The sequence below is a fragment of the Melanaphis sacchari genome, unplaced genomic scaffold (genome assembly GCF_002803265.2).
Source record: "Melanaphis sacchari strain LSU unplaced genomic scaffold, SCAv2.0 Contig1_pilon_pilon, whole genome shotgun sequence".
Lineage (NCBI taxonomy): Eukaryota > Metazoa > Arthropoda > Insecta > Hemiptera > Aphididae > Melanaphis > Melanaphis sacchari.
This window is the reverse complement of record NW_020270976.1, coordinates 6,823,000-6,848,380: the sequence shown is the minus strand read 5'-3', so window position 1 is coordinate 6,848,380 and position 25,381 is coordinate 6,823,000. Positions and strand designations below refer to the sequence as shown.

The 25,381-nt window shown below is 29.7% G+C and overlaps 4 protein-coding genes across 4 annotated transcripts in view; 3 read left to right on the top strand and 1 right to left on the bottom strand.

Annotated features, from left to right (window-relative positions):
- Nucleotides 1-109: 109 nt before the first annotated feature.
- Nucleotides 110-553, top strand: LOC112593275 (tigger transposable element-derived protein 6-like). Its single transcript, XM_025337638.1, has one exon. It carries the CDS (start codon nucleotides 110-112, stop codon nucleotides 551-553), a length of 444 nt encoding a protein of 147 aa, XP_025193423.1.
- An 8,235-nt stretch (nucleotides 554-8,788) lies between these two features.
- Nucleotides 8,789-11,619, top strand: LOC112593345 (ubiquitin carboxyl-terminal hydrolase 2). Its single transcript, XM_025337734.1, has 3 exons — nucleotides 8,789-9,130; nucleotides 9,189-10,578; nucleotides 11,087-11,619. Exons 2-3 carry the CDS (start codon nucleotides 9,421-9,423, stop codon nucleotides 11,600-11,602), a joined length of 1,674 nt encoding a protein of 557 aa, XP_025193519.1. The 5' UTR covers nucleotides 8,789-9,130; nucleotides 9,189-9,420; the 3' UTR covers nucleotides 11,603-11,619.
- Nucleotides 11,620-15,162: 3,543 nt separating this feature from the next.
- On the bottom strand, nucleotides 15,163-17,728 carry LOC112593346 (integrator complex subunit 14). The gene is made up of 8 exons (XM_025337735.1): nucleotides 17,559-17,728; nucleotides 17,235-17,423; nucleotides 16,693-16,863; nucleotides 16,314-16,619; nucleotides 16,037-16,252; nucleotides 15,780-15,963; nucleotides 15,558-15,712; nucleotides 15,163-15,498 (listed from the first exon to the last, which is right to left on the bottom strand). Exons 2-8 carry the CDS (start codon nucleotides 17,394-17,396, stop codon nucleotides 15,277-15,279), a joined length of 1,416 nt encoding a protein of 471 aa, XP_025193520.1. The 5' UTR covers nucleotides 17,397-17,423; nucleotides 17,559-17,728; the 3' UTR covers nucleotides 15,163-15,276.
- A 270-nt stretch (nucleotides 17,729-17,998) lies between these two features.
- LOC112593168 (semaphorin-1A-like) overlaps nucleotides 17,999-25,381 on the top strand; it is a 62,534-nt gene continuing 55,151 nt past the window's right edge. The window contains exon 1 of the mRNA XM_025337503.1: nucleotides 17,999-18,401. The gene's annotated coding sequence lies outside the window, so the exon portion shown is untranslated. The remainder of the gene's footprint in view (nucleotides 18,402-25,381) is intronic.

Sequence of the window (25,381 nt, the reverse complement as noted above, 5' to 3'; positions counted from 1 at the left end):
CGACCTGCTTCCAAAAATTAGTTTACGTGATGCCGCAGCTCGTTTAAACGTTTCTCGTTGCACATTAAATAGAATTTTAAAAAACCGTTGGAATATTGAACGTGCAATAATGGACAATGAAAGTGATAGTCAGAAAAGAAAAAGAGCTGGAAAAGAAGAAGTTGTAGACAAAGCGTTAAAGGAATGGTTCTTACAAGTAAAGAAAAAAGATGCCTATATTAATGGTCCACTTTTACGCCAAAAAGCAGAAGACCTGGCAAAGAAAATGGGGAAAGACGATTTTGTTGCGACGGAAGGATGGTTTCAACGTTGGAAGAAAAGGGAGAACATCAGCTTCATTAAAACACACGGAGAGCAAGGGGAAGCCGATTTTAGTGCGGCACAATCGTGGTTTAAAACTCATTGGACCGATTTGCTATCCCAGTACTCCCCCTTTGATATTTTCAATGCCGACGAGACTGAGCTTTATTTTAGAGCTCTACCCGAAAACACATACGCACTCAAACTTGACAAAGCCAAAGGGGGAAAAACGAAAATTGATGGTAATAGGTAAGAGTCAGAACCCACAGTGTTTTAAGAGAGTGAAAACATTACCAGTAAATTACAAGGCAAACAAAAACGCTTGGATGACTGCAGCAATTTTCATAGATTGGCTGATCAATTGGAATAAAGAGCTCAATCGGAACATTTTATTACTCATTGATAATTGTCCAGCTCATATCATTGACTGCATAAAGTTAATACACATAAAAGTTATTTTCTTACCAGCAAATACTACTTCAATCATTCAACCATGCAACCAAGGTATCATACGCACCTTCAAAGCTTATTACAGATCAGCAATAAGGGGAAAAGTTCTCGCAGTGATTGATAATGGTCTACACGATGCATCTTGTTCCTTCCAAGCTAACGGTATAGCAAAAAAAAAATAACCATTCTTGATGCTATTCATCTAGCAAAAGAAGCATGGAATTAAGTAAGTATGGAGACAATTCGAAATTGTTTTCGTCACGGTGGATTCAAAACAGACGACGAACACGAACATAGTTTGCTTGAAAAACCAGTCGATCTCTCGGATGAAGTTTATGGCGATTGGGTTGATGTGGACTCACACCTCGATGTGACAGAGATTCAAACAGAAGAAGAGATTTGTAATGCGGTAATGAATCCTCAAACAATTGAACGGGCCAATACTGACGATGAAGAAGAAAACAGCGAGACACCCCTAGCATCGCCATCAAACAAGGAAATTGTAGAAGCTTTAAGTGTCCTCAGGAGAGCTGTTCAGCACCGTGCGGATGAAATAGGTTTTGAGCGGCATTATTCATATGAAAATATGATTATGGAATTACTTGACGCAAAAAAACAAACTTCGATCGATAAATATTTTAAATAATATAGTAAGATAAATATTTTAAATACGAAAATCGTAATATACATATACATACATAGTTAAATAAATACATACGTAAATACATTTTCCGCATATTTTTCATTTTTTTTTTCATAGTATAAATCTAACAAATCGCTTATTAGAAACAATCAGTTAATTGACACATTTCACTTTGGTCCCAAAGTGTTTCTAATAAGCGGCTTCTACTGTATTTCTGTAAATACCATAAAACATTAAAAATAGATTTAAAGTATCTATAATCAAATAATTTTTTTAAATAAATCAAACATTTTATAATAATATAAAATGTATAAAAATTTAAGTTCCCATGAATAATGTTTTTAAATTGTAACAAAATAATTAACATAAGTATCATTGTTTATCGTTTAAATAATAATTAATTTTGTTCAAATTGAAACTTAAAATGTCTATAAAAAATAATTGCCATTATATATTTTTTATATTTTATAGTTCTAGTATGAACTATTTATATTGGATTTTCAAGCATTTTTACCTAATGAATAATCTTTAATTAATATTTCTAGAAAAAAAAACTAAAACAAATTGAAAAATTCTCATGCCTATAAATAGATCAAACATAGTTGTAACATTTGATATCCTAAATAAAAGACGATAATATAAACATTTGTTGAACATTTTAAATGTCTATATAGTTATACCAAAAAAACAAATCAATTGGCTTTACGAAAAAATTCCTCTTTTTCCTTAATTAATTTTTTATTTTTCCAGATTATATAATTTACTTTTAGATATTTTATTTTTGACCTCTCAAAGTACCATCTAGATCCAATTTACTTTCAAAAACTACATTCTCCTCATTTTTGAAAATCGAAGCACTTTTGCTGCCCCTAATAATGTTTACAGACACAAAAAAACACACACACACGTCATTGTAATATCATTACATTCATAGCTCTGTTCAGAGTCTAATGGCTTGATATTGATTTATTAACACATATAGGTACTTTTCCCAGTTAGGAAGGAAGGACAAGTATGTTAAGTATTAGTTATGAGAAACTACAGTATAATTACCTATTAGTTTTAATTACTAGTACTGAAATAATACAGTAGGTAATGGTTTATAAAAAAAAATAAATATTTTTAGTAAAAATAGGGTTCAAGTAAGTACTTTAATATTTTACTACAACAATAAGAATTAAAAAATTAAAAATTACAAAAATACAAAAATAAACTCAAATATTATTTACTTAATCAAAGTTTATTTTTTGTTAAATTACTATGTAAATTTAAATCTAACTGCAAATAATTTTTGTAAGCTAAAACATTAATAGCTAAAATTAAATACATAATCTTTATATTTAAAAATATATAATTAAGTGCATACATATTCCATTTTTACTTTAATGTTTGAAAATAAATACTTAATGATCAATCGCTATTTTTGATAAATTAAGTATTATTTTTTTAGACTTCAGAGGTTGATACTTGATACATGAGTACTTGACACACATAGAAAATATAACATAATCACAAAAGTGGCGTATTTAAATTTTTTTTCATGGGGGGATATGACTTTATAAATGAAGATACCATTGAGAATATTGTACAATATATTATAATATTTTAATTATTACAAATTTAATCAATTATTAATAAAAAAAATAATAATAATAATAATAATATTTTTTAAATAATATGATAAATATAATTATTTGTGTGTATACAGCCTATGGGGGGGATTTATCCCTTTGATCCCCCCCCCGTAAATACGCCACTGAATCAAAACAGTAAAAGATTAAAATACTCAACTATAGATTTCAATAACAAGTATTGATTATAAATGCTAGTTTTTATAACTAATAATGATACTGTGTAGATAGATATGCACTACCTATACATATTTAAGAATACCTATATACTTAATTGATTTGACGTGTATCTACTTTAAAATTGTTATTTGTTGTGACTTGCAACTTTTATTGCCGTAATTATTGGTTACTAATTATAATTTATAAGTACCAATGTAAAATATAACGGAAAAAAGGTCAAGAAGGGATCATATAGTATATAAATACCTACTTACTAAGTATGTACTTATACGCAACTGTTATTATAATATAGAAAATATTGTATAAAATACCTTCACAAATCATTGAACGTTTCACAAGTGTTATTCTGAACGAAATTATGGTGAAAACAGCTGTATAATGACAATTATTATTAGAACTAATACTCAAAAATATTGTATTTTCTTACAATTTTTTTCGGATAACTCAAAAATTTAGAATTTTATATGCAATATAACTCTAAATAATTTATAAATTAAATACTGAATACAGTCCAAATTAATGCATGTATTGCATTTGTCGGTAGTCTGATAAGATGTTTAAAAAAATAGCATAAGCACACCAATTATCAACCTTGGGCCCCTTGAGTGTAGTTTATAGCAAATTTAATCTAGTTTGTTTTTATGCTGTGTGTATTACGTGAGTAGGGTAAAATGGTAAAGACTTTATTTTCATTGTGATCACCTTAAAATTTATCTGCACTAAAATAGAAAAACAGTAACATAACTTACTTACGTACGGAACTGGCGTAGGTTAGTTGACTTACGTATAAATAATAATAAAATACGTGGTGTTTTTTGCAAAAATGAGTTCAAAATAACGTATTACTTATATCAAATTAAATGATATGTAGTAAACTACACAATACTAAAACTAGATGAATTTTGTAGGTTCAGAATTATTTATTGTAAATGCAAATAACGATTTATAATTAAATTTAAGTTTAACATGTATAATTTATCCATTATACAGTCAACAATGACTAATTCAATGATAAGGTGTAGTCGAAATTACCTACTAAATGTACCCATACATTGAACTATCTTTCTCGTTTTTTGCATATTATATAGTCATTTTAAAACAATAGTATTAAAAAACAAAAATGCTTAAACATTTTGTAAAATAGACATGTGTATTAATCAAAATAAGTTTTTTTTACTCATTTATCTACGGATATATTATGTTAATAAAAAATATTTACGTATTTTAAATTGTTTAAATTTTTCAAATTACTAAAAATATTATCATTTACAATTATTTTATTTATTATTTTTATAATAGTATACGATTTATATAGGATACGTAATATATATGATATATCCTACATATAATATATATTACACTATGCACATTGATAGATACTTAAGTCTAGTAATAATATTATTATTTAAATAAATTGTTCAAATGAATGGACCTTGATGAATATATTACGAATATAATATATATTCTTGCAACTTATTGATTAGGTACTCGATACATTTTGCGAGCTCAAATAAGCCTATTAATGTTTTTAAACTTCATGTCCTAACCTAACATGAAAAGTTTAATTATAACATAACTATGTTCGGTATTCATTAATCAGCCATTTAACAACTCATTTATTATCATATATTATTCTAAATGGTTTTAATAATACTGTGCGTTAGGGAAATGAAAATATTTTAGTTTTAGGGAATACAGTAATGGGCGGCACTGTTTTTGCCCAAAACGAACCTTTCCCTCTTTAGCCAGTATTCTGAAATGTCCGTTTTCGGCCAGTACACTACTTTGGTTACCAATGAAATATTTTTCACGTTTTTTCTGTTAAACTGCCAATTAACAGACACTTATATTAGTGAAGAAAGCATATTTCCTCCTACTATTTAAGTATTAGGCTGTTCTAACTTAACTAGAACTACAAATACATGCGAATCTTATCATTTTTATTTTAATCAATGTTTTTACAAAGACTCCCCTCCAACTATGTATTAGTTGAATATAATTATATTGTAATGAAATTCAAACAGAGTTATATATAAAAATACGAAGTGCGGATATTTAAAAATTGAATTTTGAAAATTCTCAAAAGATGGAAAAGTTCGGAATCGTCAGGATAAAAACCATACCAATATGATAAAATATGAAAGAGGAAAAATTACAAGAATATAATTTATTTAATGTATGTGCTATAATTATAAAAATAATTAAATATCCCTATAATTTTATAAGTATTGTGTAAATATATAACCTAACTTTTATTTTTATATTTTTTCACTTAATTCGAAGTATAAATTGTAAGTTAATAATATTATAAGATTATTATTAGTAAATTGGCAGTTTAATAGAAAAAAACGTGAAAAATATTTCATTATAGTAACCAAAATAGTGTAGTACTAGCCGAAAACGGACATTTCAGAATGGCCAAAAAGGGAAAGGTTCATTTTGGCCGAAAAGTGTCCCGCCCACAGTTATTGGTGGTGTATTGATGAACATATAATAACTATCAGAATAATTAGAATCGTGTCTCTCAGATATCTAAATATATAGAGTGAGTAGATATCACGTTTTATTATTTAGAGTAACACAAAATATTTTGGTTGTACAATTTTTAATTTAATTTAGAGCTTTTTTTTTACAGTATAAAAAACATAATATTACACTAGTTTTGTGAACGCATGAACAACCATAACATTTTTAAATTGTACGCCCTCCCACTAGGAGTAAGATTTTGAATAATAATATTCTTAAAAATCTTAAAATTTTTTGATTGTAACTCGAAAGTAAGTAAAAAAATCATAAGATCGGTACAAATCACAATAGTACAAGCAAATGTATTGTATAATGTATATGTTTAAAATCTTGTAGGATAATAAAAAAATAATATATGTAATGTAAATAACAATAAAAATGTAATGTTTTTTTCATTATTTTTCGTATTATTTATTGATATTTTTTCATGTTTATAACCTCCGTGTGAATTTGTGTGATTTGTACTGATTCGTAAAATTTTTACTTATCTACTCTCACAACCACTCAATTTTAATTTTTTTTATTATTCTTTCTTCATATCTTTTATAGTCTCACTTAGCAAGATTGTTTACAGAAAAAAACTTTTTTAAAAATTAATGTACCATAAAGCCTTTTACGCAATAAAAGAAAACCTAATCATTCTAAAAGTCATTCGCCCGAAATATTTAGTGTCATCTTAAAATTTAAATTGTGATCACATTTCAGAAGGTATATTACATAATATGTTATGTTTATTCAGCAGTGAAAACTTTCGAAAAATAAATAATATTTTTAAATGCAATAATATTAACAATGTATATGATGATCCTTTCATATTGTTTATTATTTTATACAATGGTCCACCAATTACCATGTTATGCTGCTTGCCCACTGGCCTCTTTTTTTTTTTAATTTGAATATGAGTTTAATATGATGTGTTCATTAAAATATAAAATGTTTTACCGCTAAACGATTTGCAATTAATATTTAACACTTTTCCCGTATTTCACCGAAACAAAATATTCACATTGTTCACAACTATTATCATAATATTATTTTCATATTAAAATACGTTATTGCAAACAATATCAAAACGTGAAACAATATTATATCCGTGCGTTAAATCCTATCGCACTTTAATAGATTTATTCAATTATAATATTATTATTGTTATTATTTTTGCGTTTATAGTGTTTATACCTATATACACAATATTATTGTAATATTGCTGTACAATATAATAGGCTAAACTCAAAATACCGTACTATAAACAATTTGATAATATAAACTTTGTTTCCTACATCGCCTACTACCATTAACGTACGCAGATATACTACGGTGAAGCTTGTGTGTTATGATAACTAATCAATTATTGGATGAGTAAACCGAGAGGGTGCGGTGACGGGTATTGGAGATAATATATTAATATATTATGCTCACAAGAGATACACACACACACGATATATATATAAATAAGCATATATATAATGTATGGAGAACAACATATAATAAGACATAAATTGCCGACCAAAAAGTCAACTGAAACGCGACATTTGCGAGAATGACTAAAAGTGTTGCCTATATAATATACTCACCTAATTGCCCATTATATATATTTATTAATTTATTATGACGTGTATAACGTAAACAAACAATAGTACATGCTACTTAGTAGGTATATATATATATACCATATTTTAATAGCGCCTTCATAATATTTATTAATTTTGATATAAATTGTTATTTTAAGCATATGATATTTATATTAGCTTTCCTCGGGCGCGACGACCACGCCACGATTTAACGACGAAATCGCAGTACCGCGGCAAATCTAATATTTTAAATCGCGTCGAAAAAGGTGTGGTCCCGTTTAGTGAAAAAGAAGAGGAAAAAAAATTAAAATAAAAACCTATTGAAAAATATTGATTCCGGCGCCCGCGAGAGAGAGATACTGCGGCCTTGGCCGGCGTGTCTCTTTGGCGCGCGCACGCGAGACCTCACGACAGCCTATGTGTAATAATGTATATTGTACAATAAAGACAATATTATGGTCTATATAGGTATGCCGTTTTCGCACCAAGCACGGCTATCTGCAGGTCGACAAAACCAATACCACGCGAAGTCCATCTCTCGCACGAAATCGGTCAAGTTCGTTATAAAAATACTGCCGCGCGTGTTTTATAGCGGTGTCACGGCGACGGCGCGACGCGTGCCGTATTATAATATTATATTGTATTCGTATACAATATAGTAGCAGTGTGACTAAATATAATAATATGTGTGATAAATCTCATTGTGTCCGCGAATTTTCGAGGAGGATTTCGCAGGGGCAATACCGGAGAGCACGAAAGCTTTTTTTCGGTAGGCCTTCGGAAACATCACTGAATATAAAGGCCGATCCCTCGTATGTACATAGTATATACCTACGACTTCCGCCCTTCGCGGTCACCCCGCACACTCACTCGAGTAATATTTACTTATATACATATATATATATATATATATATACACGTGTGTGTGTGTGCGTGTGCAAAAGGTCGACATCGTTACATGTGTACATCGTTGTATATAGATAGGTACCTATGTCATACATATGTTGTGTCATCGGTTGGGAGCGGGCGGCGAGGATATATAAAAAATAAATATATACATTATTTCGCGCAAACCGCGCACTATAAAACGGTCGCAATACGCGTGATGCATCCATTGTAAAACCCTGTCAAGGCTACACTCGACCGACGACGGTTGTGGGTGTGTGCAGTACCCACACACATATTATGTATATTGTCACATACATACATATATAATATATATATTTATATATGTTTGTGTGTGTGTATAACGGTATATACATAACGTATATATAATAATACGTTGTGGCATTGACGATATAACCGTCGCGCACTCACACGGTGTAAATAATATACTGTTTATTTTATACGCATTCAAATATACGTATAATGTACATATATGTGCGTGCGTGTGTGTGTGTGTGTGTGTGTGTATAAACGTTAAAATAAAACCGAGACGAACTAGGTTAATCAATAGACGCGCGCGCGCTGTGCGGTGACATCGGGACGACCGCGTTGGCCATCGATGGTCGCACTATACGGCGCGGTGCGTACATCATCGATGGTTGCGCGGCCCGCACACATCGATAGTGGCGCTTGACGCCGCGGCTGAGGGGGTCGAACGCGCTCGCGGCGGCAACGGCAGCGCGCATCACGCCGTTGCGCTAAAAATATACAATCGCGCCGGCGACGAGGCGTTTCGGTATACCGCGCACGCACATCGATCATTTGCCGCCGCCACCACCGCCGCCGCCGCCGCCGCTGCCACCGCCGTGCTACCGTAAACGCCGTCGACGGCGCGGCCGCCGTTTGCAGTGCAACGACGAGTTGTGTGCATAATAATAATAATAGTAATAATAATAATAATAATAACAGTATCAGTAATAACAGCTATATTATAATCTTTAGACGACGAAAGAGATCCTCATATCGATCCCCGACAGTAACCGCGGAACAAAACCAACCGAATACTTGGAGAAAACCCGCGCTGACGAACGGACATCGGCGCGCCGGACGGGCGATTGGCGGCAGTGCAACAGGAGTCGACGGCGGCGGCGGGAAACGGACATGTTATGCGGCCCGGTAGTCGGGACGACGGTGCAGCAGACGAGTGTTCGTCGCGTTCGTCGTTAATAACGTCATGTACGCGTCATCGTCGGCCGACAAGTACGGCACCGGCAGGACCGCGACCGCCAAGACGTACCATCACCATCACCAGCTGCATCACCTACACCACCGCCACGTCGACACGTCGTCGTCGTCGTCTTCGTCGTCGTCGTACGCGTTGTCGTCCGAGCTGAACGCCGACCGGCGGTCTAGGGCTTACAGCAGCGTGCCGAGACAGGTGACGCCGGTCCGGTCGACCACGTCGTCCCGATTGACGGACATCAACGGTAATATCCGATCGCTGAGCTTGAGCAAGAGCCTGTCGCCGGCGTCGTCATTAGGTTCTTCCCGAGGAGAAATCAGCGGAAAGACCACCGGTGCAGCCACTCTGCTGCAGCTAGGCAACGACAATAAACGGTATGATGCAACGAAAAAACGTTTGGACGCGTTCTACAACAGCAGATCGCCGTCGTCGTTGCTGAACAAATCGTACAATTACAAGGCCGGCAACTTGTCGTACTTTGAAAAGTACAACAAACAACAGAATCAGCAAGACTCTCCTCCGCCCAACGAACCGCTACAGCAATCCAAATATGTCAACATGAACAGGACAAACTACGGCGCCATCACGGACAACGGTGCACTGCATCCGGAGTCGTCGTCGTCATCAGCGTACAGGTCGGTGGCCGATTCGAAAAAGGGGGTGGTCGGCATCCGGAACATAGGGAATACGTGCTACATGAATTCGGTGCTACAGTGCCTGAGCAACACCAAGAGCCTGACGGACAGCGTACTGGACGACGTTGACGGAGTCGACGGCAAGCTGATCCGGGTGTATCGAGACCTCTTGTCCCGAATTTGGACCACCGCCGACAGCCATCCGGTGGATACCACCGCGTTCAAGTCGGCATTCCAGCGGCTATCGCCGCGGTTTGCTGGCTACGAGCAGCAGGACGCCCAGGAGTTTCTGCGGCTGTTGCTCGACCGACTGCACATGGACGTCAACAGGGTGAAGGTCAAGCCCCGTGCCATGCCGGACGTGGACGAGACGCTCAAGGACAACGCGCTGGCCGCCGAGTTCTGGCAAAGATACCTGGTCACTGACAACAGTACCGTGGTCGACTTGTTCGCCGGTCAACTCAAGTCCACGCTCGAGTGTTCTATATGTGGCCACAAGAGTATCACGTTTGAGGTACGTATACGAGCAACGTATATAATATATATATATGTATGTATATGTAGATATACACTGAGTGTATCAAGGTTGTTAGCTGATGCGCATTATAATATATTATTTTGTATATTCACATATATATATTGTATTTTTGTATTACGTACGACTATAATGTGGCTACGATGTGATGATTAAATTGTAAATTTAAAAAAAATTGACCCCAATCCGAGCGCGCGAGATTAAAAATACGCTGTACGCGCGCACACATTCCTCTGGCAAACGGCCCGAGCCGCCGGCGCCAAGTTACGTAACGCTATAACGTATGATATAGCCTTTTTTTAAAAAATATTTTTCTCCTCTCCTGATTTATTATGCAGCGTTTCAGGCGTAATTGAGAAGCCTCCATCCTCACCCCCAAAATGCATTTCTATTCAGCCCTGTCGCAAAGGAATGTTTTATTAAAAAAATCAGGAGAATCTATTACATATTGTACTAAAAACCGTTCTTGTATGTTTACCGTGTACAGGTGTTTTGGGACGTGTCGTTGCCATTGCCGTCCAGCGGCTCGGCTAACATAGTGTCCATTAACGACCTGCTGCACAACTTCACGCAGGAAGAGGTGTTGGACTTCCGTGAACGTCCCCGGTGCAGCGTTTGCAAGGTAGACAGGAAGATGTTCAAATCGTACCGGTTTCAACGATTACCCAGATACTTGGTGCTGCACCTCAAGCGTTTCCAGGGTACGCAATCGTACAAGAAGATTACGTCGCTAGTGGCGTTCCCGTCCATGTCACTGGACATGAGCCCGTACGTGTCCAGCACGGCTCGGAGCATACAGCCTCACGGTTGCAAGTATAACCTGTACGCAGTGTCCAATCACACGGGTACGCCGATCGCCGGACACTACACGGCTATGTGCAAGCACCCGGTCACCGGTGACTGGAACTTCTTCAATGACAGTTCCGTCTCCCGGATCACATCGTCCGCGAAACTCATAAGCAATGAGGCGTATATACTGTTTTACGAGGCCGCGAATTATTAGTTAGCCGATGAAATCAGGTTTATAAATTGTTCTTTTTATTTAATTTTTTTTTTCTGATATCCGTCCATGGATCGAGGCTTGATGACATGAAACTATGCATATACCTATTATGTATATCAATGTACTTACCTATATCATACTATTATATATCTACCTAACTTTTTGTCGCGAAAGCCTTTTTAATTTTGTACGAAACTTTGCTATACTTCTATACCGTATACACTATACTTGCATATATAAGTTAGAGTACAATACTTAACATTTATTTTTTACCTACGCGTAATTGATGGCAGCAGTACTGAAGTGTATGACTTGTAAAATATATCAGAGAATGTGGTAGGGGGAGGGGGTCACGAGAGGGGAAAGGTTTACTAAGATTTCAATATATAATGGGTACCTATGTGTATTTAGATAAAGCCAATAGTCATATAAGTTATATAGGTAAAATATTAAATAGGTATACCTACTATGTTCAACACACATTTTATGATCATGTTAAAATATAATGTTAAGTTTAATCTGCAGATACATTATATTTATAAATTATAATATATTCTATAATAATATATTCAATGGCATACATTCAATTTTTTTATGGGGGGAGGAGATTAAATTATATACATAATATGTTTATCGGAGTCCTTCGCCCAACGCAATAAGTTTTATCAAAGACCATGTTAAAATATTCAAAGTTCACACATCATATTTTTAATAAAACTTTAATTAAAAAATTGAAAACAAATTATACAAAATAATTTAAAAAAATAGACATATTGAGTATTTTATATTATTCTATCGCAATAAAAATTTTAAACACAACATATTTTGTTTGATAATTCAACAAAAACTTTGTTTACAGCTGATATTGGGTATTGGATAATTATAATTTATGGATTGCATGGCTAAGCCTTTAAGTATTCCCTGTTTAAAAAATGTAAGTTTTGCACAAATCAAATCATAAACTGTGCTTAACTTTTAGATTGTAGTACGGTAAAATATCACGACAGTTGGCATTCGAGTTTATTTACGTTTATAGAAATAAACAATAAATAAGGAATTAAATTATAAATTAGAATAACTCGTATTTCGATGCCGGTACGCTAATACAAAAATAGAAACACCTACAGGCCTCAACACAAAGACAGTTCACTAATAATAGTTAACAATGTTTAATACCTACAAAACATAGTTTTTGTGTCAATTATAAATATTTATTTTTTATACTCTTTGGCTATTCAAAACTATTTTATTTTTATTTTTTTGTTTTTGAGGGGGGATCAAAACTTCATTCTCCATTGGTACGTCATTGAATATATTAGTATTTAGTACATTATAATACATAAAAGTGTACTTGTGGATACAGACTACATAATATAGTACATACTTGATACTAGTATTTATAATTAATGATACTACCTACATAATAATTATTAACGTAGGTATTATAATATTATCAGGGTATGGCAAAGATAAAATGTGTGACGTTTATGTTTTATGAACCACTAACTAATTTCGATCAAATATAATGTTCATTGTTGCAATTCTAGAATCAAATTGCTGTAAGAGATTTTTGGCATGGTAGAAAGGGGCATTAGTCCCTAACAAAAAAAAAAAAAAAAACAAGTGATGGAATAATAAAATGTATTCAAAAATTGTTCAGCAATTATTTTAAACTGTAAATAATTTTTTTTTTTTTAGAGGGGTAAAAGGCAGCTCTCTTAATTGTACTAATATTGTTATGATTTTGCGAGAGTCATAATAATATTCGTTCGATTTGATTCATACTTGAGCTCAGTTAGTTATATATCAATTCAATTTAATAATATAATATACTAGTTAATATCGGTAATACAATGGAACAAAAAACATTAATTTGTTACCAATGATTGATTGATAGATATGATATAATAAAGGAATGGGCAACTCAGTTACTAGAGGGACAATTTTTATAATTTTAAAATCGAGCGGTCCAGAAAGTGTAGAAAGTTAAAAAAAAAAAGATCTATAAAATTTGAAATTTATAATTGACATTTTCTTTTTGTATTTATTTATTTATATTTACATATTTTAATGTTGAAAAAACATATTAAAATAAAATATAAAATAAATGCTAAAATTGAATAAAATATTTTGAAAATATAAGGTGGCATGAGTCAGATAAAAAAAGTATATGGACCAAATGTAACCTGCTGGCTGCCAGTTGTCCATCCTTTATATAATGTATCATATTAACAATAATCAAAATTGAATTTTCTAATGACGAATTATAAGGAAATAAAATTGTTAATCAGACATTTTTAAATCTTTACAAATTGATCATTAGAAATTGTTAACTTTTTTTTGTAAGATTCGTTTTGTAGGTATAATAAAAAATATTTTAAGCTGATATTATTTTAATAGCATCAAAAGACATATTTGTCATTTATTTAAAAATCTTTTACTGTACATCCTACTTTAACCTGACATTTTATACTATTATAAAAAATGTTCAAGTATTCAACAAATATTTATTTTTCTTCTTTTTCACTTTCACCTTTTCAAAAAATACATTAAAGAACAATATTAATAAAGTCTATAAAATGGGATAAGCTAAAAATTAAATATAACTACTTTTAAAAACAGTATTTTTATTTTTATCCATAAGTCATTATTTATTTATATGTTTTCTTGTAATCTTGTGTACTTAATTTTAAATTAACAACAAATTTAATTTTGTTCTGCTTGAATAAAATGATTAATATTATTGGCAACTTAAAAGAAATATCTGTTAAATTTTATGTAAGGTTACTTTAGTTTAAATGAATACTATACCTATATTATATTGACAGTTTAATTTATACAATTTTATCAAAAGTTAACTTTGTTTTGCACTAATTAAAAGTTTTACCTACAATATATGTAAAAAGTTAAAAATTTTAATGGAGACTTAATACTTTTATCATATTATTAGTGTTTATTATTGTGTATATATGATTTATAAACATTTGTTATTTTTCTTGTTCCTTAGTAACTTATTAAAACAGTTTATTTATTGTTGATTATTATATTTTATTTATTTACTTATGGAACAAATAAATTTTATTTTTAATCAATATTGTGGTTGAAACCTGAATTATAAATGAGCCTATAAATTATAAAGTGTAAATAAATGATATAATTATCATACTCATTTAACAGTAATAATACAATATTACAAAAATAAATTTAATATATTAACAGCAATACCACAAATGACATAACATTATTATTTATCAGTAAATTTGTCAAAAAACATAATATCATAATATTTTGGTATCAAATTATTGTTTATAAATTTATATTTTCCTCTAATTGTATCAAATATATCTCATTTGTAAATGCGATGATATGTATCTGCATAGTTTTAAATAGCACTCATAAAAAATGATAAAAATATAACAAAGAATAATCGTCATTAGTGTAAAGTAATTTTTTTTTTTTTGAATATCAAGAAATGGTCACGTTACTTTGATAAAAATAAATCAAAATATTTTTAGAATTTAAAAAAATATATTTGAAATTTTTTAGTACAAATTAAAAAATTTTATAAGCTAATTTGATGTTAAGCAAATGCAATATTCATATATTAATTATCATTTTTTAAACCTACATTATAATTAATGAATTATATAAAATATTATCTTATTTAATGAATTTTACATAAGGTCATATTTTGTTGTCATAGGAGCGATTGTGAGTTTGGGATCCATAGCAAGAGGTTTTCGTAATTCCATAGCAGCATGAGATAATTGTAGTGCACAATCTGGATGAGTACCGCTTGGTAAATTGCTGCATTCTATATCCAATAAGTCAGCAATACTGGTTAATAAGTCGTTGAAGCTGTAAGCGATTGCAGCTTTTCGAATTCGATTTAATTCCTAAACAAAAATTTATTGAAAACAAATAAAATGTATTTTAACTTTTACTTTTGAATTACCTTATAAAAACTTGGAATTTTGTCTGGCATTTTTCTTGCTTGTCTTAAAATTTTTTGAATATCTGCTTGAAGACCAGCTTCTTTAATCCATACCAATTGAGACTGGTTGTAACTACGTTTATCAGGAGTCTTAATTGGTTGTGTTTCATCAACATCTGTAACATTAAATAAAACATGAATAATTACAATAATATGTAACAATTAAATAAGATGAAATAATACCTGATTTATGTAATTCTGTAGGTGATAATGTAAGATTTCGAATATCGCCTAACCAAGGAATAGCATTTGTACCAGGTTCAAGAATAATTAACATTAAATTTGATTTTTTTTTATTGTCTGCCCAACTAACTAATAATCCATACCAATTAGAGCTTAGCTGACAAACAGCTGTCATATTTTCTACCTATAAACATTTGTATTCATTATTTTAAATTGGTTAAGATATAAAAATATATACGTTATATAAAGGTATTCACTTTTAAAGCTCCATGTAATAATACACAAAACGAGGGAGTTTTTGCAGATGCTTCATTAGTCTCTGTGGATTCATCTAAAATACGTTGAGGTAAAACAAGATGACGGGATAAAGTTGCTGGGCATTCTACTTTTGAGGACTCTAGAAATCCAATTATATTTAGTTCACTTGAAATGCAACATGTCATTATTTCAAAATCTGCAGCTTTTGTATAAGACTAAGACATTTAAAAACAATTTTTTAATTAAATGACAAACAGGAGAAAATTGTTATATTACCATAGGAGGAGGAATTAAATGAACATCTGACTTTAAATTTCCACATCGTAACACAGCACTATAAGGTACATATGTTTCTTTAGCAATTTTTTCAAATACTTTTGCAACAGATGTAGGAGTTAAAGGTAATTCAGGTGAAGTTATATATCCAAGACCATTTGGAAGTTTGTTTGAGTCATAATTATTTTTGTAAAGTGATGACACTTGATCTAGGGGAACAACTATTAATTTTCCAGGAAATAGAAATGGAGTCATATCTGGTTTCCGGAGACCTTCATAACAGTTACCATCAGTAATCATGATAACCTATAAAATATTATTTTAATATTAAAATTAATGAACTTTAATAAAGTTTCAACTTTCAATTTTAACTTATTACTTGACAGGTTACAGAGTTAGACCATTCACTATGGACTAAATAATTAATAGTTTGTATTACAGGTGGATAACAAGTGTTGGTCCTAAACTCTAACTGAGTAATTTTTGCTTTGATTAAGTCATAATCACGAGTAAATGAACACAATACGTCACAAGTGGAAGAAAATGTAACCTGTAACATATTAAGAAACAAGTAATAAAATAGGTACTCATATTAGTTCTTGATTAGATATAATTTAGAATATTGAGAATATATTTTTACTTATTAAATTGGAATAAAAATTTTAATTTATCAAAAATAAAGTATTGTTTAGGCTAAGGGTTACTTAAATATATACAATTCTAGTTTGTATTGTTCATAAGAACTGATGCAACAATAAAATTATACAATTGTGGCATTAATATAATATTATAAGTTTATAATTTAAATATTGAATTATACTATTAGTAATGGCATTATATTATTATAGCAAATAAAACAGCCTTAGGTAATATTTCTAATCAATATTTTTGGTTCATTTTCATATACCAATAAATACTTACAACAGCAACAAACTCTAATTTGGAATGTACGGCTAAATAGTCCAGAAGAACGTTGACGCCATGTGTGGCCAACTGCAGCAATGTAAAGGACTCTTTGGTATCTTTGATTTTAATATCCCTGAGCATAGACACAGACAGATCGATAGCTATGACGGTGGCCATCGTCTAGGTCGGTCGAGGTCACAATATCTACAAAAGCATACTTAATGTTATCATTATTTTTAGGGTCGCATAAATCTCTCTAGGAATTGCGTTTGACAGTAACAATGCAAAAAGAATATTTTTTTTTGTTTTTAACCAGGTACGTGTTACTAATTTACTTACAAAATAGCTATTATAATGTCATACGGTACAAAGACCAAACCGGACCAACTGTTAAGTACCAACTACTTAGTACTTATTGTACTAGCTAAAGTACAGTAGTTAAAGGCAATAGCTTAATGTCGCTTAAATACCCATTTATTTCAACTTTATAGAACTAATATCATTTTTGATTCTTATCACACACACAATAAAAACAACGATATTGTGTTATCGCATTTTTGCTTTTCACCTTATCATCGGCGGTTCGGTTAAATCAGTCTGTCCGCCGTTCTGTTCGATAGTCATCGGCCCGTGTTCGTGTTGGTAGCCCTGCTTGTTTTTGAAACGGCCACGACCGCGCGCACACCGCCACGGCACGGTCAACGCCACCGGGTATAGCAACGCTCCCATGTCATTACCGTTACTACTTTTTTTTTTTACCATGGTCCCACACACCGACACGTTCTTTGGAACGTAAACAAAACTCAAACCAGTCCGAGACACAACTCGTTGTGCGGCTGTTGTTGTCTGCTGTGGTGCGTGTTTCGTGCGTGTGTTGCCCGTATTTACTCTTTCTATTAGTCGGTAAAACTGTTTGGTTTCGGGCCGTTCGTTTTATTTTTAATATTTAAATACGATATCGTGACATTCGCGGTCGTTCCGTTGAGTTTTTCTGTTTTCAAATGTTTAACCGCGCATTTTTAAACTATACACCGTTAATGTTTAATTGTCCACCTGCTGCTGGTCGTTCGGTGGATAAAATACAATAATATTCGTTTGTTCTTGTATTTTTTTTTTTTGTGTGTTTTTGATTGTCATTAAATAATAAGAACTGGAGCGACGCTTGAAGACAATTTCGTGACGGTGAGTTCCCAGTGTTTTGCTTTTTACATCGTAAGCTTATACTCGAATAAACAAGGTTTAATGATCATTTATTAAACAAGTGTTACTGATATATTTACTATTGCTTTTTAATCTCAACGTGATCCACGTTTGTACCTTCCCTCGATTAAGAATTAGTAATTCATTATTCATTAGAGAATATCTGAGTGTAAATACCTAATTGAAACACGTCTTATAACTCGAATAAAAATTACTCTCCGATAAGTAGTTATTTTTATTTCATAATTTTAATTGATATTCGTTTATTGACTATAGTTTTTGGTAAAAGAGTAGGTATAAAATGTACTTTATATTAAGCTAGAGAAGATTATAAAAACATACCTACTTTTAATTAAAATATGAAAAAACTCCTTTAATATTAAATTATATTCTAATAGGTGTAACATGGTATAACATATATTATAATAACTGCATAATAAACATACAGAAAAAGAAATTGATATCTGATATTTGAATGAAGTTTGAGTTAAATTAAATACCCGTTTCGGATAAAATGTATTGTGTGATTTATCAATATCCGTTTCCGATCGAAATATTTACGCTTTAATCAATATTTAGTGTTATTCAAAACTATTAAACCGGAAATAGCTATGTCTTATGGTTGATTAGAGGCACTTATATTAATATTATATTTTAATTATAGATTTATAAGTTAAAAATTGTTTCTAATACCATTTTAATGGATTTATTGCAAGTTTTGTATCATATTATTGCTTTATAAATGTTGATAAGCCTACTGTTAAAACATTTTTGTTGTGTAGTTTACACTTTTTTTTCATTAAATGCTAGTACATTATTCAAACCAAAAATAAATTAACAATATCGGGTAATAGGTGCTAAATGTTTTAAGTTTAAGTTTCGGTTAAAAGAACGCTACACCTATACCTACGTATTGTTTCTACTTTACACACGTGGACCACGGAAAATTGACGTATCATATCTATTAGATTTTTATTTCAATCTATATATAGTTAATATTAAAGCCAATTTACGGTACATCTAATTTGTACAGGGAAAAATAAACTAACCCTAAGCAGGTTTTTTTCTATTATTTATTTTAAAACTCGTTTAAAACAAATCATGTACAATGTACATATTGCATAAAATTGATTACCTAAGTAGGTATTTTTATAATTTTATATGACTTCAAAATAAAATCATGAAAATAACGGCTCAGGCCCATTTTGTGTGTGTAAAGTCGAATTCCTACGGCGTATTTATGTGGGACTTGGTCGGTATAATAGACGCGCTGAGAATAATGACGTTTGTCAAAAATTGCTACATATAGTGGCGTGGGCCATTCGGGCTTGCCTTGGAGGCGATCTTTTAAACACAACTCTAAAGTACCATGCGATATATCATATATCACATTCGTCCTCGTGACGAACCGCAAAACTAGTCGAGCAATTTTGACTCGCCAAGTCACTTGTCGTCGGAACGTCAGGACTCAGCTTGGTATAGTCCCATAACATGGGCCGAGACAACACATACAGGTGTAGCGTTTAATGATTTAAGCAGGTAAGCACATATTATACGAGATGTCATTGAATTATATTACGAAGCCTTCGCTTAGTCAACTATTTAATCATTCATATTATTTTATTTTGATATCAAAATTCAATATGGATAACTACTTACTACTTTTCCCAGCAAACATAAAATAATTAATACAATTTTAGTTTGTAATTTCATTGGTTTTATTTTATTAAGTAATTTATTGTATTTTTTTAAACTGCCTCACAACTTATCAAACACAGCCTACTAAATTATTAAATTTATATTAATTTTAACTAAAATTTAATAAGGCAATATGCTTACATCAAAAAAAAAAAAAAATTCAGAAATAATTATTTGGGTATTAAATCAATGCAAATTTTATATAAGATAATGTAAATCTCTAAAATTGTGTTTTTATCGTAAATTGAGCATAATACACTATAAGTATAATATATCCTTAATAACTGATTAACCGAGTCTAATGCCACACTAATTAAACATAGTATTATTAATACTAAGTATTTATAAGTACTTATAATCAATGCTATTTTATAGGTTTAGTGTGTCTGTAATAGAGCTATATTTATTATTTAATTACTTAAAAAAATAACACCCTATAATAATGTAAGTAATGTAGGTATATTAAAATAGCTTAATTTATTGTCAAAGTGTAGTAAATATTTGATATATGTATCAACTATCTATATTCTACTACCCAACCAATTTCTATGTTTTAAAATATTTATAAATAATATTAATGTGGCTCTTTACTTAAGTACTATTTATTTTGAAAATTAGAAAGGCTTGTATACAGTTTTTAAATCATTATATAATTATTAAATGTTAATTAAAATAAAAACAGTTTCATGTTATTATATAATAATATTATAAATATTTTATAACCATTTGTGGTTTTTATTTAATTTAATTAAATTTTTTTTTTATTGCCAATGTTAAAGTTTAAAGTTTCTATGTAATTTGTTTTATAAGTTGTATTATTCAATTTAAGTGAAAATATTCCACATAATACACATTAACAATTAATTGTTGTCATATTTAAGTTCCTACTTTTATTAGGTATATGTAGATAGGTACCTATAATATAATTTACATAATTGACAAAGGGCATTTTTTATTTTTATTTGTTATCTATTCACGTCAAACACGCAGACTTTAAAATTCTTATCTATATTAGTTCAATTGATTTATTTTATTAATGTCGTGATAGAAAATGTTTTATAGTGTTGTACAGGCGCCTGGTACATAACTTTTGAACAACCAGGTAAACATGTCATGTATCAATTTATTCATTTAAAATAATGAATAATTATTATCTGGGTTATTAAAAACTAATACATAATATAATGCAGGTCATCAAGATATTCTTATTTAAAATAATGAGTAGGTATGTTTTCCTTAATATTTCAGTATTTTTTAGTAAACTGGAAACTCTATAGTTATGTATCTATAAATCTATTTATATTACTCATTACAAAATTTTTATTTATACATATAGTTGTAATCGTTGAGCTGTATTAATTTAGATAATGGAAGCCATTAAAAATAATAATTATTATAAGAAAAAAAAATATTATTATATTAATAAAGTAAAATAACTGAACTAAATAGTGTAATGTGTAAAATTGTTTTATTGTCTAACCAAGTACATCCATTAGTTTAGTATCTGTTTTTATATTGTAGTTTATATACGTGAAGAATCATAATATATTGTATAGTTAGGGATTTGAAGAACTGTGTCTATTGTATTGTATTCTCTAAGGCTTAGAGTCTTGGCGCCGTTTCGAAGGACAAAATTACACTTAGTTGTCTCCAGAAAGTTGGCGCCATTGATGATATGTAGGTACGCACCCCCGAGTGGCACCTTTATAGGTGTCTGTGTGTATATTATATATATATAAATAAATGTATGGAAAAAATATTTTTAACACAAAATACGGGTGAAAAATAATCTTTCAAGGAAATCTTGACATTGCAAATTAACAACTGGTTTAATACGTACGAAGAGAAAAAAAATATAAATATAATGTCAGTTAAATTGTCGGGCTCCACGGGGTCTAAGATTGGCGTCCGGAAAAGGAGTGGTTGTAGATCACCCACTGGAACCAGTTCAATAATAATATTTTTTGTAAATGTTAGTTCTTCCATACCTATTTATACTACCTTTATATAACCCTTGCTTCATGCATTGATATTGTTTATTTTATAGTTGCATTTGATCTTGTAGTTAACGTTCTTTGCGTGGTATGCTCGGTTTAAATTTAATTATAACATTATTTTCTATTCATCATTTGCGACCTTCTTTATTTCTGCAATTGTATTGATTTTACTAAGAGTTATTATAGATTGACAAAGTACGATTCAGGTAGAGACTGGTACAAGAAGAGCTTTAATTAATAATAAAATATATATATTTAACTTGAATAATAAATTAGTAATTTGTTTGGAGATATTAACGATATTGAAGAATTGTTACCAATAGGTGATTTTCTTATCATGTTATTCATGTTGTTTTAATCATTGTGAATTTTTAAATTCGCTTATTGTAGTAACTAATGTACAGATTTTAAGTTGTTTTTTTAATAAAAAAAAATTAACATTACGATCACTAATTAATAATCAATAATCATCGTATAGAAATTTATAAGTAAATATTTATTGGTATGAATTATAGATAAACTATAAGTTGAACAGTTCGATATATGTCTATTAATAGTTTATTTATGCTATGCATTTATTAGACTTTGCATAGTAGATTATATTTGTATTATCAATGAATGCTATTTTTCAATTCATATAGGTATATAGATATTAAACGTATACGTTTATCGAGATTTATCGAGCTAGATAGATAATTTGTTTTAGATAAAGAATTTTTCGGATTATAATTATTTAAAAAATAATGGTTAATGATGGTTTCACATTTAATTTTAATAAAGTCTCAAGATACAATTATCGAGTCAATTAAAATTAATTTTAATTCATTCTACTTAAAAAAAAGTTATCATTTATTATTCAGTTAATATTTTAAAATTTTTCTTATTAATCCTTAATAAATATAACAATGATTATGATAATGATATGCTTTGGACGTTTTGAGTTTTATGTTTTAATGATTTTATAAATATATATAAGCTAAGAAAAACTGTCGGGCAAAGCACATAGACAAAATACTGCAACTAATCAGTTATTATTTAAATTAATAATTACTTATGCGTGATAATATTATTATTATTATTTAGTATAGACGTATAAATTAATAAATTATAATCTATATTATATAGAAAATATAAAAATATATGTATATAGTATACAGCTAAGTTAACTATAAAAATGATTATTATTTAATAATATTTTTTAATTTTATTATTATTGCTTTTAAATAAGATCTAAATATTAAAATGTTATAATCTAAGATTGGTTTTTAATTTGAAAAAAATTTATTTGAAACATATTTAAAAAATGTAATTTGATTCTTTTATACAGCTAAAAATATTGATTTTCAATGTCTAATATTTAAGTAATAAACTTACAATATAAATAAGATGTACGATCGGAATACATCGCAACAACAAACGAAATAACAAAATATCTCTTCGTATATATCATAATATACAAAATGTTCTTTTGATATAGTGAAATCTAACAAGTAGTAAATATACATTTACAAATTATTGTGTATCATATAATTTATTTATTCTTTTTTTTCCAATAATTATTTTAGTTGTCTTATGTGGTCATACATAGTTGACAATATGATAAATGTAATTTATAACTAATTATAATTTTCATATCTGCAAAAGTTTATGATATATATTATATAAACATATTAATTTGTTTTGTTTTAAGAAGTGAATTTTTTGCGTATATGCTAATTTTTTCCTATTAACTTATGTATTATTTTTTACCTTAAAATATCGTTAACTTGAGTAGAAAACTAAATTTATATTTAGTATCATTTTTTAGAGCATTATTAAAACTTATTACGTATTATATATTTGACATATCAAGCATTCAGGTGACTTATATTATATACTATAATAGTAGTGATTAACATTCGTATTGGTCACTAACCTTCTTAATAATTCTTCGTAATCCGTTTGATGCATTCGACAAACAAAAATGTAATCAAATAATTATAGCGTGGGATTATTCTGTCGAAAATTATCTATAGCATTAATGTATGAGTACGTTGACAATAATAACCAGATTAAATTAAAATTTAATATTCATTCTTTAATGTTATTTCTTTACCAATTTAAATACTTCGTTATAAATATAATACAATGAAAATGTAGGTACTATGTTTTCTCTCTCTGATTAATGAGCAACATAATAAATTTACGTTTAGCAAAACTAATTTTGAGTTGTTAACTTTATTATTAGATTTCATATTGCAGTGATTTGATCTGATATTAGAAACAAAAAATATATTCTAGGACACATAATATTTTTTATGGATATTTTAACTTTAAAATGAGTTGTAATTAGGTATGTAAAATATTACAATGTCATTAAAAATTCTTATATGATTAAAATTTAAAATTTAAATAATATCAATATAAGTTTAGAGGTGCCTTAGGTAATATTGAATATTTTAATATTTTAGTTTGGTAGGATAGTAAACTTTTTGTAAAATTAAAGATATAAATACAAGATAAGTTCTGCTGAATGAAAATTTGTTATATTATATGTAGTTTTTAGGGAGTTATAGTATACAAATAGAATGTTCAGACAACGCACGTGAAATTGTACATCCGTTTTGGTGTAACTATTCAACATTTTTATAATATTTTGGGAGTTAATTGTGAAAATTTTCAAGTTAGTCATTTACGGTTGACATCCTCTTAAAGTATACTATTAAGTAGTATATTATTTATGGATTACTGAACAATTAACAGTTTTCTATTAGATAATTTAATACAATTTAATACTTAAAAATGTGCTTATTTTAAAGGGTTATCCAAAATTTTTGCAGTCTCTTTATATTTTTTAAACATGTGTTCAATTAATAAGATAAAACTAAAGGGTAATCATAATAACTATAACTTACTAATTAAAAAAAGTTTAATAAGTTTTCGTTCTGATTTTGGAAATGTTCAAGTATTATGTAGCTTATTCATTTAATATTTTAAATAATAAATAAATTATAGGTAGCTTATAAGATATTCAAAAAATTATGATTTATATAAACTATAATATAAAATATCATTTTTTATTATTAGAACTTTAATTATAACTTATGCGTTGTTATCGTTTATGACATCATTGTTTTTGTTGCCTTTGCTGATTTATAATTTAAAAATATTATAGATAATAGTTTATAAAAGATGTTTCCCTATACCTCCAAATTTAAGAATAAATTTATTCCAAAGATAATAATATCTTTTATTTTTTTTAAGCTGTTTATGATATTTTTTTTATGT